This window comes from Phascolarctos cinereus, unplaced genomic scaffold, assembly GCF_003287225.1.
Source record: "Phascolarctos cinereus isolate Bilbo 61053 unplaced genomic scaffold, phaCin_HiC Scaffold_5;HRSCAF=322, whole genome shotgun sequence".
In the NCBI taxonomy this organism is placed as follows: domain Eukaryota; kingdom Metazoa; phylum Chordata; class Mammalia; order Diprotodontia; family Phascolarctidae; genus Phascolarctos; species Phascolarctos cinereus.
This window is the reverse complement of record NW_027555958.1, coordinates 359,688,611-359,702,398: the sequence shown is the minus strand read 5'-3', so window position 1 is coordinate 359,702,398 and position 13,788 is coordinate 359,688,611. Positions and strand designations below refer to the sequence as shown.

Here is a 13,788-nt window from a genome sequence, read left to right as displayed (position 1 = left end):
GTCTAAGAGTTTTTTCCAAATGTCCTTCCCCACCATCCCTTAGAAAGGTGGACAAAAAGCCTTTTTTTTTAAAGAAAAGGATTAAGGATAGAAGCCAACCTTTTAACAAAAAGTACTCCTTAACTTTGTTAAGATCATTATGTCACCACCTTCTTAAGCTAGCTGACTTGTCTAAGGGCAGTCTTCAACTCAGGAAGCTGAACTCTTTTTAAAAAATTTCTGGAGAACATTTCAAAGCAGTAGTCAACAGAGGAAATGAGTAGTGACTATTGTTTTAGAATGTTAACCCCAAACTGTATTTTAAAATGTTAAAATATCTTTCTGAAATCAAGATTCCTATAAATATTATCTCAAATCTTGTGACAGACAGTCTTGTTGGAAGTCATGAGGGAACTATGCTAATCTCTCTCCAAGACAGAAATGGCTTGAACATAAAATAATCTTAAATTAAATAAAATTGTTTTTGGCAAACCTGTGCTTAAAACACAAGGTATGGTAATTAATTTTTTTTGATTAGTGTTTAAATAAAAATGGATATGCTATATGAAGTAGTAGTTCTGTCCTGATAGTAATAATGCATGTTATATAACAACTGAAACTGAAAAGAAATTATAATTACTTGTAAAGACAAGAATGAAAAGATACCTTCTTCTGCTTCTTTAAATATGTTGGGGGCCACGGGTTTCAAATGCTACACAGAACATCAGACTTTTCTGATATGCTGGTTATTATTTTTGCTGAATTTTTTTTTTCCTTTTTCTTTCTAAAGTTACTTATTGTATGGGATGGATCTCTGGGACAGGGTAGGCATCAGCATACAATGGGAAATGAAGATTATGTAAAAATAAGTTACTAAAAAAATGCATGTGATGTCATTGATACTACAGTTTATCAAAATCTTTAAATGCCTCTACTGAACCCAAAAAGTATCTGAATTTGCTTACTCACCTCCTACAGCGCATAAAATAACTTCTGGAGCACAAGTATCCCACTTCTTACAGCCAGGACTGGCAAATACATAAGCAGACGCCTTGCCTTCAATCAGCTGAATGATCTGTAAGGGTTTTTTTTTTTAAAGTAATAGGCTCTAGGAGCATGGATCTATTTACCTAAAGCAAAAATTTAGCCAGTTTAATCGCATAACTCTCACATGAGGATACTGCCTTCTGTGGGCTTATATGGTTACAAGATCACAAGAAAGTCAGTAGGATAGTTTGATGACTTTGTTAAAAAGTAAAATAAATTTTGATATGTTCAGACAGAAAGATGAAGAAGAGCCATACAAACATGAGAAAAATTTTATTGAGCTCCTCAACAATTACTCCTTTCAGCATCATCCATGGTCAAAGGTTAATTTTAATTTGAAATTAGGCAACAATAAAGATTCCTATAACCACTTTAAAAATATGCTATTAGCTTTCGTTAATGACAAATGTTGAGATGCCTACTCCAGTTTATCTACTTTCTAGCTTAGAAGGGTTATTTCTAATGTAGGCAAATGATTACCTCAGAAAAACAATGCAAGAAAAAAACAATAAATAAAAAATTTTAATAGGTTTGAATTTAGAATTTAAAAACCAGATATAGAATTGATTTTATATTTTATAACCAATTTAGTGGCATCATTTTATTACCTCTATTCTCTTTCAATACATTTAATACTAATTTATACCAAATGAACAAGTCTGAACATTATCAAATGACTAATTCTGCGAAACAAGAAGCTAAAGGGGGAAAATGATAATAAATTCAATATTTTCTAACTCCCCTCAATCTTTCTGACAAACATCAAATGTATTACCTTATTTCCTGCTCCTCCCACTCTGAGAACATTATCAGGATTCATAGCAGAAATGCAATCATTTACCAACTTGTTGGAATGAGAACGAGTTGTGGTAATTATATGTTTCCCATCAGGCACTTCATTCAGCTGAAACCCAAAGGCACCCAAACCTAAAACTCCCCAGATTGTCCTCCCGAGCACAGCATCTGCTCCTGCCTAAACAAATTAATGAAACAATAATATGTAATACTTCTGTAGCAAAAAGCTAGCTAAAGGCATAATATTTTTATTTTAGTCATGTTATTATAATTATATGTCAAAAGATATAACATTAACACAGAATTATTATAGTATTTAGATAACATGAATTATTCTATTATTTTGTGAAATACTGTGGTTTGAAATGCACTAGAAAGGAAAAATAACTGTTCTCTGCACTACCAGGATCACTCAAGAGATAGTCAATATCATGGGCTGTAGGGCAAAGTTGCAGCTGAATAAACTGTCAATAAAAGGCTGTCAGGAAGATAGGGTTGAGGTTAGAGTTTTATTCCCTAACCTTCTAGTGTGAAAAGATGAATATAATATAACCTGGGATGTAAATCTTTCTTTCATTAGAATGTAAGCTCTGAATTAGATTGTGAACTCCTAGAGGGAGCAAGGACTGTCTTTTGCCTCTTTCTGTATCCCAAGTGCCCAGCACATAGTAGGTACTTAATAAATATTAATTGATTGCTTTAATGAATGATTTCAAAGTGTCTTTGTGTAATTTTATCTCATTTATTTAGAAATTATTCATGTGAAACACAAAGATGGCAGTCTTATTTTTTAGGAGAAATTGAGATACAAAGAGGTTAATATAGAGCCACATAAACAAAGGTATATTCACTATGGGGCTTCACTTTCCTTAAATGTTTTATTATACATTTCTTCATCTGATACTCACTGATAGTTCTTCTAAGCACTCACCACCTCCCCATTCCTGAGTGCCAGCATCAAGTTAAGTAATACTTGTAGCTGGCCTGAGTGGTACTACCTCAGGTCAGTGAGGCAGACCTGAAGGTACAAGCAGGAGAAAATCACAGGATTATGGGTTTTAGAGTAGGGAGGGACCTTACTGGTCATTTAGTCACTGCCCTCATTTTGCAGATGAGAAACCTTGAGATCTAGACAGATGGAGACTGGCCCAAGATCAAGAAGAAAGGGAGAGAAAAATTTAAATTCTTTTAATAATTGTCATCATCTGGTAGTAACAATGCTAAAAACTCAAGTGTAGTACCTGTTCTAGTAGTAAGAGCTAAAATTCCAGTTTTATTTTTCACTTTTTCCTCACTCTTATATTCTCTTAACTTCTTTTCACTGCTCTGTGGGTAAGGATTAGTTTTTCTCACCTTTTCAAGAGATACGATGAAAATTAAAGATAACTTTAAACCACTTAGATATTTACAGATAAATGTTCTTATATGTTAGTTTTATTTCTGATTAAAATAACCCTTTTTATCAGTACTGATTTATTTTTATATTTTACAATGTGATCTTGAACGTATCACAATTTGAACTGGCACTTTGCTGTGAAAATTCCAAGAAATATATGCTTCTACTTATAAGAAATAAAAATCAACCACAAAAGGCACTAAGGAACAAACATCCTGCAATTTTAAAAAAGTGTTAAAATGGCATGGCAAAATAAAAGATGTGCTTTTTGAAAGGGGGATATATCTACTCCAAGTTAAACATATTAAAGATGACAGCCTTCTGGTTACTTGTTTTTCCCTTCAGTCTTGACAGGGTTCTTTTCTCTCAGTTCCTTCATTGAAAATGTATAGTTTTAGAATACTATACTTCAGCTCTGGAATTACTGAATAATGGAAAAAATGCTGAGCTTTCCCCTTCCAGTCCTTGTAAAAAGATCATTATTACTATATCTGACACAGTACTTAAAGTTTTGCAAAGTGCTTTACCAACATTATCTCATTTGATTCTCACAATGACTCTGTGAAGAGGCTATTAGAGTTATCACAATTTTATAGATGAAAAAACTGAGGCTAGAGATCAGGCAATTGGCCTTTGATCACACATTTAATAAGTGTTGCAGGTGGGAACCCATAGCTACCTAAATCCTGCATTCTTTCCACAGTACCATGCTGGGTTTTTTTTTTCCCAAACTGACAGGAATAATACCAGCTCAACAAACAGAGCAAATGGTAATCTAACAATGGCTATTAAATATTACTCAAAAGAAAATGACTCATATTATTCTTTGATCCTAATACATTACTTCTGTAACATTTTCCTAGCTCTCCTTAAGAGAGAGGTGTCCAGATTAACAAAATTACTCTAATTCCACTGTTAGGTATATATACACCAAAGAGGTCAAAGACGTCTCATGTATACTAAAACATTTATAGTAGTACTATTTTTTATAGTAGTAAAGAACTGGAAACAAAATGGATGCTAGTTGACTGAGGAATAGCTAAACAAATCATGTCATTACTATGCTATAAGAAACAATGAATATGATAAATACAGAGAAGGATGGAAAGAGCACATGAACTAATGCAAAGTGAAGTAAGCAAAATCAGGAAAACAACATACAGAATAACTACACTGTAAATGGGGAAAAACTAGCAATAAACACTCCAAACTGAACAATGGATAATAATAATGACCAGGGATGGTCCTAACCAAAGTTAAGAAAATTCACCTTCTTTTCTTCACTGCAAAGCTGGACGACTAAGTTTGGAATACTGAATCCCATCGCCATTTTATAAACCCTCCTCTGTATATACTATGTGGCCCAAAAGTTTTAATATAGTTTTAAGCTTTACCAGCTTTAGGCTTTAATAGCTTAAAATGACACTAGGTCATTTAGGCTTCCTGATACTTCTGTTGGCCAATGTTGCTCCTCAAATGTGGTGCCCAAACTGAAGCCAGTATTACAGATGTGTTCTGACCAGGGTAGAGTACACTGAAGCCCCCAAGTTACTTGTTGTGGACCCTATACCTCTACTGAGGCAGCTCACAGATGGCATTAACTTTCAGTTAGCACATCACAGGGCTGAGTCTTACTAAGACTATGAATGATCAAAATCTCCCAAGAACTTTTTTCATAAAGAATGGCTTTCTAGTTACATCTCTCATATCCTCTACTTTTCAACACAAATTTATATAGAACCTTTCATTTTGTTATAATTGGTCCATTGTTGCAGCCCACTCAGACAGGTTTAGGTTATAATTCTGTCAGTTAGTCAATGGGCATTTATTAAATACTTACTATGGGTCAGACACTGTGCTAAGCACTGGGGATACAAAGAAAAGCAAAAAACCATTTCTGTCCTCAAGAACATATATTCTAGAACAACTATCATCAGTGTATTAGAAAATCCTTCCCAACTTCCTGCCATCTATCAGATAATAAGCCATCAATTTTTTCATCCAAGTCATTAATAAAAGTGTTAAAAAGAAGAACATCAAAGACAAAGGCTGGATTAGACAGTCTCAAATGGTTCCTTCCCATGCCCATAACTGAAATTTACAAAAGTAGTTACAAAACAAATGAAATTCTTCTGCATTAACATATTATACCTGATAATTGTAGTAAGGCTGGTTAATAACTCCTGCTATTGCTTTTCCTTCATAAGCAATTCCAATAAGGACTGTTACATTGTCCAGAAGACCTGTGTATAGAAAATAAAGTAATTTATTCATTTTTCCATTAATTTCTTAAATGTTTTATGTGGTCTTCAATTTTGCATGAATTCATTAAAATCTATCTGTAAACAATATTTTCATTAATACATAAAAAGAAAAAGTCACAATTTTTCCACTTTCCATAGAGTACTCCCCCAATATAGACTTTGTAGAAGTATTGTCTTCCCACAAAGGCAGTACTGCTGATGGTTACAGGTCAGAGCAGCTCTACAGTTTGTCACTGCAGAATCTGAGGTGTTGCCAACAGTTCACATTAAGGTTAATTCAAGCCCGACATTTTATGTGAGGTTCAAAGAGGGTTAGTAACTTGCTTAAAGCAACACAGGTAGTAAGTAGAAGATCCAGGATTCAAACCCAGGGACTCTGACTCCAATTTCAACTGTCTTTCCATTGAACCACACACATTGCACAAGCCTATTCCTGCTAAGGGGAGCTCCAGACCTTCCATGGAAGACATGGTTGCAAGTCATGGCAATGTAGATCAGAGTGGCATCAGGAGACAGGTCATTTAGGAAGAATGAGAGGAATAAGTAGGAGACATGTATTGGTGATTAGTGGGTGACTCTGCTGCTGAGGCTCCTATTTGTTGATCTGATGCTCACAACAGAAAAGTCTACAGTCTTCCCATTGCATGCATCTAGGGCAGAGATGAAGGCCTCCAGATGCCTGTCAAAACCAACAATAACTATCTCATTTTACAAGTCATTCCCCAATTGATAAATGGTCAAAAGATAGGAACAGGAAGTTTTCAGATAAAGAAATCAAAGCTATCTATAGTCATATGAATAAATGGTCAAAATCACTACTGATTAGAGAAATGCAAACAAAAACAACTCTGAGGTACCACCTCACACCTATCAGATTGGCTAATAGGAGAGAAAAGGAAAACGATTATAAATAATGGAAGGGATGTTGGAAAATTGGGACATTAATGCATTGTTGTTGGAATTATGAACTGATCCAACCATTGTGGAGAACAATTTGGAACCATGCCCTAAATGCTATCAAACTGTGCATATCCTTTGATCCAGGAATACCACTACTAGAGCTGCATCCCAAAGAGATTTTTTTTAAAGGGAAAAGAATTTATCTGAACAAAATATTTATAGCAGCTCTTTCTGTGGTAGCAAAGAATTGCTAATTGAGGGGATATCCATTAACTGGGGAATGGCTGAATAAGTTGTGGCATATGGAATTTGTGCTATAAGAAATGATGAGCAGAAGAAAGATATGGATAAGGGAATCAAGGAATTGATCACTAAGACTGACAACTAGATGCAGTGGATGGAAATTAGGCATTAGATTTAGGCTTAATTTAACGGAAATCTTCCTTGCAATTGATGGCATCCAGGAGTGACATGGGTTTCCTCAGGCAGTAGGCTCCCTGTCATTTAAAGGTATCTAAGCAAAGATTACACGATCTTTTCTCTAAGACACTCTAGAGCATGGGTGGGGAACCTCTGGCCTCAAGGACACAAGGGGCCCTCTAGGTCCTTAATGGGGCCCTTTGATTGAATCCAAATTCCTTTAATAAAAGGATTTGTTCTATAAAACTTGGACTCAGTTAAAAGGCCACACCCAAGGACCTAGAAAGCCACATGTGGCCTCAAGGGTGTAGGTTCCCCACCCCTGTTCCAGAGGAAACTCAAGTACAGGGATGGATTGGACTAAAGGGAATCTGCTTTTCTGTGAGACTGTGAGGGGATTTTATAGGAAATGTTATTTAAAGTGGATTCAAATATGTATAAATCAAAGTACATGGGAATCTAGCAGTCAACTGGCAAGAAGTGTATGCTTAGCCCTCTATGGGACTGAGACTGATCTTATTTACTGATGCCACTCCTATTCATCAGTGTCTTTCTTAATCTACTCTTAGTAGACCACCTTTCCTTCTGAAGGCTCTCCTTGGGCATCAGAGCCAAGGTTTATATGGAGACCAGAAGAAGAATGTCCTTATCTGTTTGAGATCATGAAGTTCTCATGTATTCCTGTCTAGCACACAGTCTTCCCAATTTGTGAGATACCTGAGTTGCTACCAGTCTAATATTCCTTTATCATGAATTTTTCTTGAGCATCTGCTGAGGATAAAGATCTAGACAGTGATGATAAGGGAGGTACTAGTCTCCCTACACATTGTCAATCAGTCAGTCAACAAGCATTTACTTACTAAGAACTTACTTGCCAGGAACTGTATTAAGTGCTAAAGATATGCCCTGGTCAATCCACATATTACCTCTTTGTAGAATCTAAATTCTGTGATTAAAAATGTCAAAAGGCACAAAGGCCAAGAACCAATCTCTAAAGCACTCTAGTAGAAACATCCTCCCTGAATGACATCTGTTAATCACTACTTTTTGATTCTAGTCATTAAACTAATGCCAGGTCTACTAACTGTATTAACATACAGTAGACATATTTACATCTTTCCAAGGGTAATGTGGAAACCTTTATCAAATGCCTTACATTTGAAATCTATATGCGCTTGTTGTTTGATGTTCAGTCATTTCACTTGTATCTGACCCTTTATGACCCTAATTGGGCTTTTCTTGGCAAAGACAGTGGAGTGATTTGCCATTTCCTTCTCTAGCTCATTTTACAGATGATGAAACTGAGGCAACCAAGGTTAAATGACTCACCTAGGGTCATATATCTAGTATCTAAGGAAGGATCTGAACTCAGGAGGATGTCTTCCTGACTTTAGGCCCAGCACTCTATCCACTACACCATCTAGTTGCCCCAACATATGCTATTCTGTGGCATTACTTTAATTTTTTTAGGCTATTAGTAACCTTGTTAAAAAATAAATAATGCTAGACTAGCACGACCCATTCCTGCTGAAACCATACTGTCTCCAAGAGACCACTGTTTCCCTTCTTCATAAACAAGACCACTAATGGTGGCTCAGCAATCACATCTGTCAATTCTTTCAGTACTATTACAGAAAGGTAAACTTTCACTATCTTGTCACTTACTGCCGGTTTCAACATCTATTAAGTACTTTTGTTCCACCCTTCCTCTTAGATCACAAAATTGACAGAACTAGATGCAACAGGTGGAAATTAGGCAGATTTAGGCTTAATTTAAGGAAAAATTTCCCAACAACTTATGCTATTTAAAAGTGGAATGAGCTTCTTCAGGAAGTATTAGATTCTCTGTCACTAAAAGTATCTAAACAAAGATTATAGAACCCTTTTCCTTAGTAGAGAAGATAAAAGCAAGATAAGAGTTTGTTAGCTCTGCATTCTATTACCCATTACCAATCATGAACTTCAAAGGACAATGAGTGATGATGACAGGTTAGGAGAAAAGAAGGACAATACATTCACACAAGCCATCATCCATAACTGGATCATATTCCCTCTACATCTCCTTACTTGGCAAATTTTTTTTCTTCTTTCAGGACCTAGCCAGGTACCAGCTCTTTAAAAAAGCCTTTCTTGATTCTCCAAGGAAACTGATGTCACTGTTCTAAAATTTCTTATTTCACTTTGTCTGAACTTCTCCTCTGCACTTCTCATAGTGTAGCTTGTAGCATGTTTATTTTTGTACGGATTTTATGTCTCCCATTATCTTGGAAGCTCCTGAAGGGCAAGGATATAATTTTCATTTCTGAATTCCAAGCACCTAGTGGAGAGCCTAGTACAGATTAGGCACTTAACAAATGCTCTTTAAATTGAACTGAGTACAGCATTCCCAGTACCACTGAGATCTGGAAACAGGGAGATTACGAAGAATGAAGTTGGAGGGTCTCCTCGTGTCCAACTACTTCTTGCCCAAAGTAGACATGTTTCTTGAATAACCAGTATTAAAAGGATAAAACATGAAGAGAAGTGAAGATAGTGTTAACTAGGAAGTTCTAGGCCCTTAGAATGGCATAGTGCCAGGAATTGGTGGTAATGCCTCCTCCTCCAGGCTTCTAAACTTAGCCTTGTGCAATAAATCATCAGCTTGGGATCTCTGGGAAAGGATGGCGACTGGATCTATCACTGGCACTATCTGAACCTGGTCTTCAAAGGTCTATCTCATCAACGAGACAAACTCCTCCAGCAGGGAACTAACACTGCCATAGAACTGGAACTAAGAGGTCAGCAATGGAAAAATCCAACTACAAGGGAAGCAGATGTCACAATTAGGTAGCAGAATCTGGGGCTTAGTATCCAACAGCCTGTGAGCTAGTCTTATGCAAGGCACCAGTCTAAGCCTCTATTAATCCCTTGCAGCTGTGTAGGTACTGAGGGCAAATAATGACTTAACCTCTGTAATGATAACACAGATCAAGCTAAAACTATGCTCAGTTTTTCTTGACCAAATGTATGAAATTTCATACAGCTGGCTGAAGGAAACAAAACTCCCTTACTGGTCTACAGGAGAATGAGACTTAATCTCATTATCACCATATTCTAAATTGGCGGTGTCAAACTCAAACAGAAATAAATCACTGTGGGCTGCATATTAACTTAGAAAATCATAAATTAACATTATCTATGTTATATTTATGTTGTATTTTTATTTTTTTAAACATTTCTCAATTACATTTCAATCCGTCAGTATAGCACTCATTTTATGGGCTGCCCTGAGTTTGACATCTCTGCTCTAAATAACTGAACTAGCTATAAACCATCTTTATGTTTTGCATCATACTCTATCCCTGGATCACATCCTTGTCCTTCCTTATTAAAGTTTTATACCTTTCCCTCCATAACTTACTTTTTTATTATATAAAAATGTCATATTTTTATATAATTATATTATGGAAAATACTTCAGTATATAAATAATGACAAACAACCAATCCCTTTCACTAATATAGATAAGCTCTCCATATCTGATGGCTACTTCAAGTACACTTAGTGTTTCCATTAGAAAAGTCTGGATATTAACAATAGTAACAACAATGGCTCACATTTATATAATGTTATATCTCATACATAATAGAACTTAGTTATCAGAGATTTCTGAGATTCCTGAAAAAAATGTTTTGCTTTAGCCATGAAACATGTAAATAATTAAAAAGATAATGTGTGCCCTTTCCTTCAAACATGAAGATATAGAAAACATATGAATGCTATGCAGGTCAAATCTCTGGCTTTCAATCTCTTTCTAGTAGGATGCCAATTTTAGCTTAATTTGTTGGTTCTTTAATTCTTCTGATTCTTAAACACTAAGGAGAACTTTGGAAAGGAAAGAAAAGCTATTTAACTAAAGCTTTATCTTTATAGGGTAAGGTATGATGTCAGAAACAGCTAGCATTTATATAGTGCTTTAAGGTTTGCAAAGCACTTTACAATTATCTCACTTTATCCTCACAACAACCCTGGTAAGTAGGTGCTATTATTACCCCCATTTTACAGATGCGGAAACTGAGGCAGACAAAGGCTAAATGACTTGCCCAGGGTTATATAGTTAGTGTCTGAGATTGGATTTTATTTTATTTTTAATTTTTTTTTTTTGGTGAGGCAACTGGGGTTAAGTGACTTGCCCAGGGTCACACAGCTACTAAGTGTCAAGTGTCTAGTCTGAGGCTGGATTTGAATTCAGGTCCTCCTGACTCCAGGTCTGGTGCTTTATCCACACTGTACCACCTAGCTGTCCCTAGCTGAGATTGGATTTTAATTCAGGTCTTCCTGTCTCCATGTCCAGCAATGCACTGTGTAACCAGCTGCCTCCGAATATGGAAGGTAAGGTGCAGAGAAGGGATATAATCTGGAAGGCAGTAACAAGGATAATATAGTGTTGAAGGTGGCCAGGGAGCCTAGAAAAGGTTAGTCAGTTTAGGAAAGCGTGGATGCAGTGTCTGTCTTAGGAACAGTACATGGACTATGACACTTGCCTTTCACATGAGGGACCTAGAAATAGGCTCTGTTATTTGTTTGTATTACAGTGATAAAATTAGTTTTGCCATATAGAACTACAAATAAGAAGCTGACCTTCAGTGTATTCCTTGGTACCATCCAGAGGATCAACCCATACAACAAGCTGAAAAACAAGGAAAAGATTCAGTTTCAGGAAATAAATCACAAGGATATATCTCACTACATTAAATTACATGACTTTTTTTCCTTCTCATTGAAATTAGGTTATGCTTTTTCTGATATGATAGTAAAAAGGCTAATTAAAAGTACTCACCAGTTTCACTAGGCGTCACTAACTTGTAATCGGGAGAAAGCCTAACTGAATCACTGGAAAATACTGCTATGATATACTGTAGAATACGTTAAAAGTAATTCTAAATGAACAAAGATTTATTATCATTCTACAAAATCCTCAATTACTATAATTCTACAAAATCTTGTACATTGTACAAGAATAGTGTCATATGTGAAATAGGCTCTAAAAGGCATTAAGGAAAGAAGAGGACAGAAAAAGTTTTACAGTTAAGGCACAAATCTGACAGTTTCAATCTAACAACATACCAAATTCAAGAGTATAAACTATGACTGTAAAATAATGAATCTGTATTTTTAAAAAATCAGACCTATTTTATAGCCAAATGAGTACCATCTTTCAAAATAGTCATCATGGAATACTATATTTATTTCAACAAACATCACTCAAAACATATTTGGTACTCCTTTTTAGGAATTACCCTAAGTTAGCTTGTAAACCATACAAGAAAATCAATTTCATTATTTTATACTTCAACCTTAACTTTAAACCAAAAATCTTCTACTAGTTTGATAACTTATTTAGTAGGCTTGGTTCCAATAACTTTTGGATATTTCAAAAAATATTTCCTCCTCATAATGAAGGCATTTCTCTCTATTCAGAAGAATATACCAGATCTCTGAGAGGCAATTTCAAAATAGAAGCTCCAAAAACACTTCAAGCAATGGTAGCCTCATTGTACATGGCAGAACAAGATGAATCCTTTAATGGGAACAACATTTAAATGGGTGCATGAGTTCTGATGTATTTCTTTTTTAAAAATCAGTCTCATCACCATATAGTAACTTTATATGCATATATTTTGGTATTGTCCTGTGTTTCATTAGTATGGGAAATTCCTAGAATAGAAACTTCCTCTAGAGAGTCAGATTAGCAATTTATCTGCAATTTTAGTCTTACAGAGTTTGCAGGAACACGAAAACGTTGCCATTAGTCCATCACACAGTAAATATGTATCAGAGGCAAGACTTGAAGTGAGGTCCTATCTTTCTAGCCACATTGTATATTACTCCTCCTCTTGTGCCTTCCCCCAGCGGGCACCCCTCTCCCCCTTCCCCCCCGTGTGATCTAGCCAAACCGGCTTTTTCTCTATTTCTCACACGTTAACACTCTCACATCCAATCTCCACGTCTTTGCACTGTATATCTCATATGTCTTATGCACTGCTTCAATTACCATCTCAAAAAGACTCCCTCTTTTTCCTTTAAGATGAACTACCTTGGTAATTTAGCTATTTTGTATGAATTTACATTTCATCACTTTTTATCCATGGTGTCTACATTTACATGTACTTATTATCTCCTCCATTACAATATAAGCTTGATGAGAGTAGAGATTGTTTTATTATTTGTAGTCATATACCCAGCACCCAACATAGGTCCTGGCAATTCGTAATAGGCACTTAATAAATGCTTGTTGATTTATTCATTGATTTTCTGACTCTAAGTACTACCTACTTTATTATGCTGCCACTCCAAATCTTTTATATTCAACAGAAAAATGAATGGCTCAAAAAGTTGGCAATAAATCAAAATCACTGTTTCTCTCCAAAGTTTAAAAATCCAATTTTGGACACTGGAAATTATTACCAGTAGAGACAGAAGTAGAGATTTTTAAAAAAAGGATATAGTTAAAATTTGGAATCCAAAGTTTTAAAAACACATGTTTAAAAAAATGTTTTCACATGCAACTGGGAAATAAGAAATATAGGAAATGGGGTACAGAAATCTATCCTGCCCTACAGGAAAACAGAAGGAGAAGGGGATAAGAGAAGGCGGGGGAGAGAGAGAAGGGAGGGTAGACTAGGGGAAGGGTATTCAGAATGCATAACATGTTGGGGTGGAGCAAGGGGCGAGATGGGGTGAAAATCTGGAACTCAAAATCTTTTGGAAGTGAATGTTGAAAACTAAAAATAAGTAAAATCTGATAAAAAAAACTAATTAAAAAAACAAATGATTTTTTAAAAAGGATATAGTTTATCTGAGGCTGGGGATCATGCCATATTTACCACTGTATATCCAACAACAAAAATGTCAAATTTAGAGCCCTTTGTAACTCACGAAATTCCCCAGTGTGGCCAGACCACAATGCAAATGGACTAAATGTAATTGGGAATTGTTTAACAAAATA

The 13,788-nt window shown here is 35.6% G+C and overlaps 1 protein-coding gene across 5 annotated transcripts in view; it reads right to left on the bottom strand.

Annotated features, from left to right (window-relative positions):
- Positions 1 to 13,788, bottom strand: part of BPNT1 (3'(2'), 5'-bisphosphate nucleotidase 1) — a 40,658-nt gene that overhangs the window by 3,107 nt on the left and 23,763 nt on the right. For all 5 annotated transcript variants that reach the window (XM_020982244.2, XM_020982241.2, XM_078156307.1 and 2 more), the window contains exons 5-8: positions 11,421 to 11,469; positions 5,369 to 5,460; positions 1,802 to 1,999; positions 949 to 1,054 (exon numbers count right to left, since the gene is read on the bottom strand). In XM_020982244.2, coding sequence (XP_020837903.1) covers positions 949 to 1,054; positions 1,802 to 1,999; positions 5,369 to 5,460; positions 11,421 to 11,469 — 445 coding nt within the window. The remainder of the gene's footprint in view (positions 1 to 948; positions 1,055 to 1,801; positions 2,000 to 5,368; positions 5,461 to 11,420; positions 11,470 to 13,788) is intronic.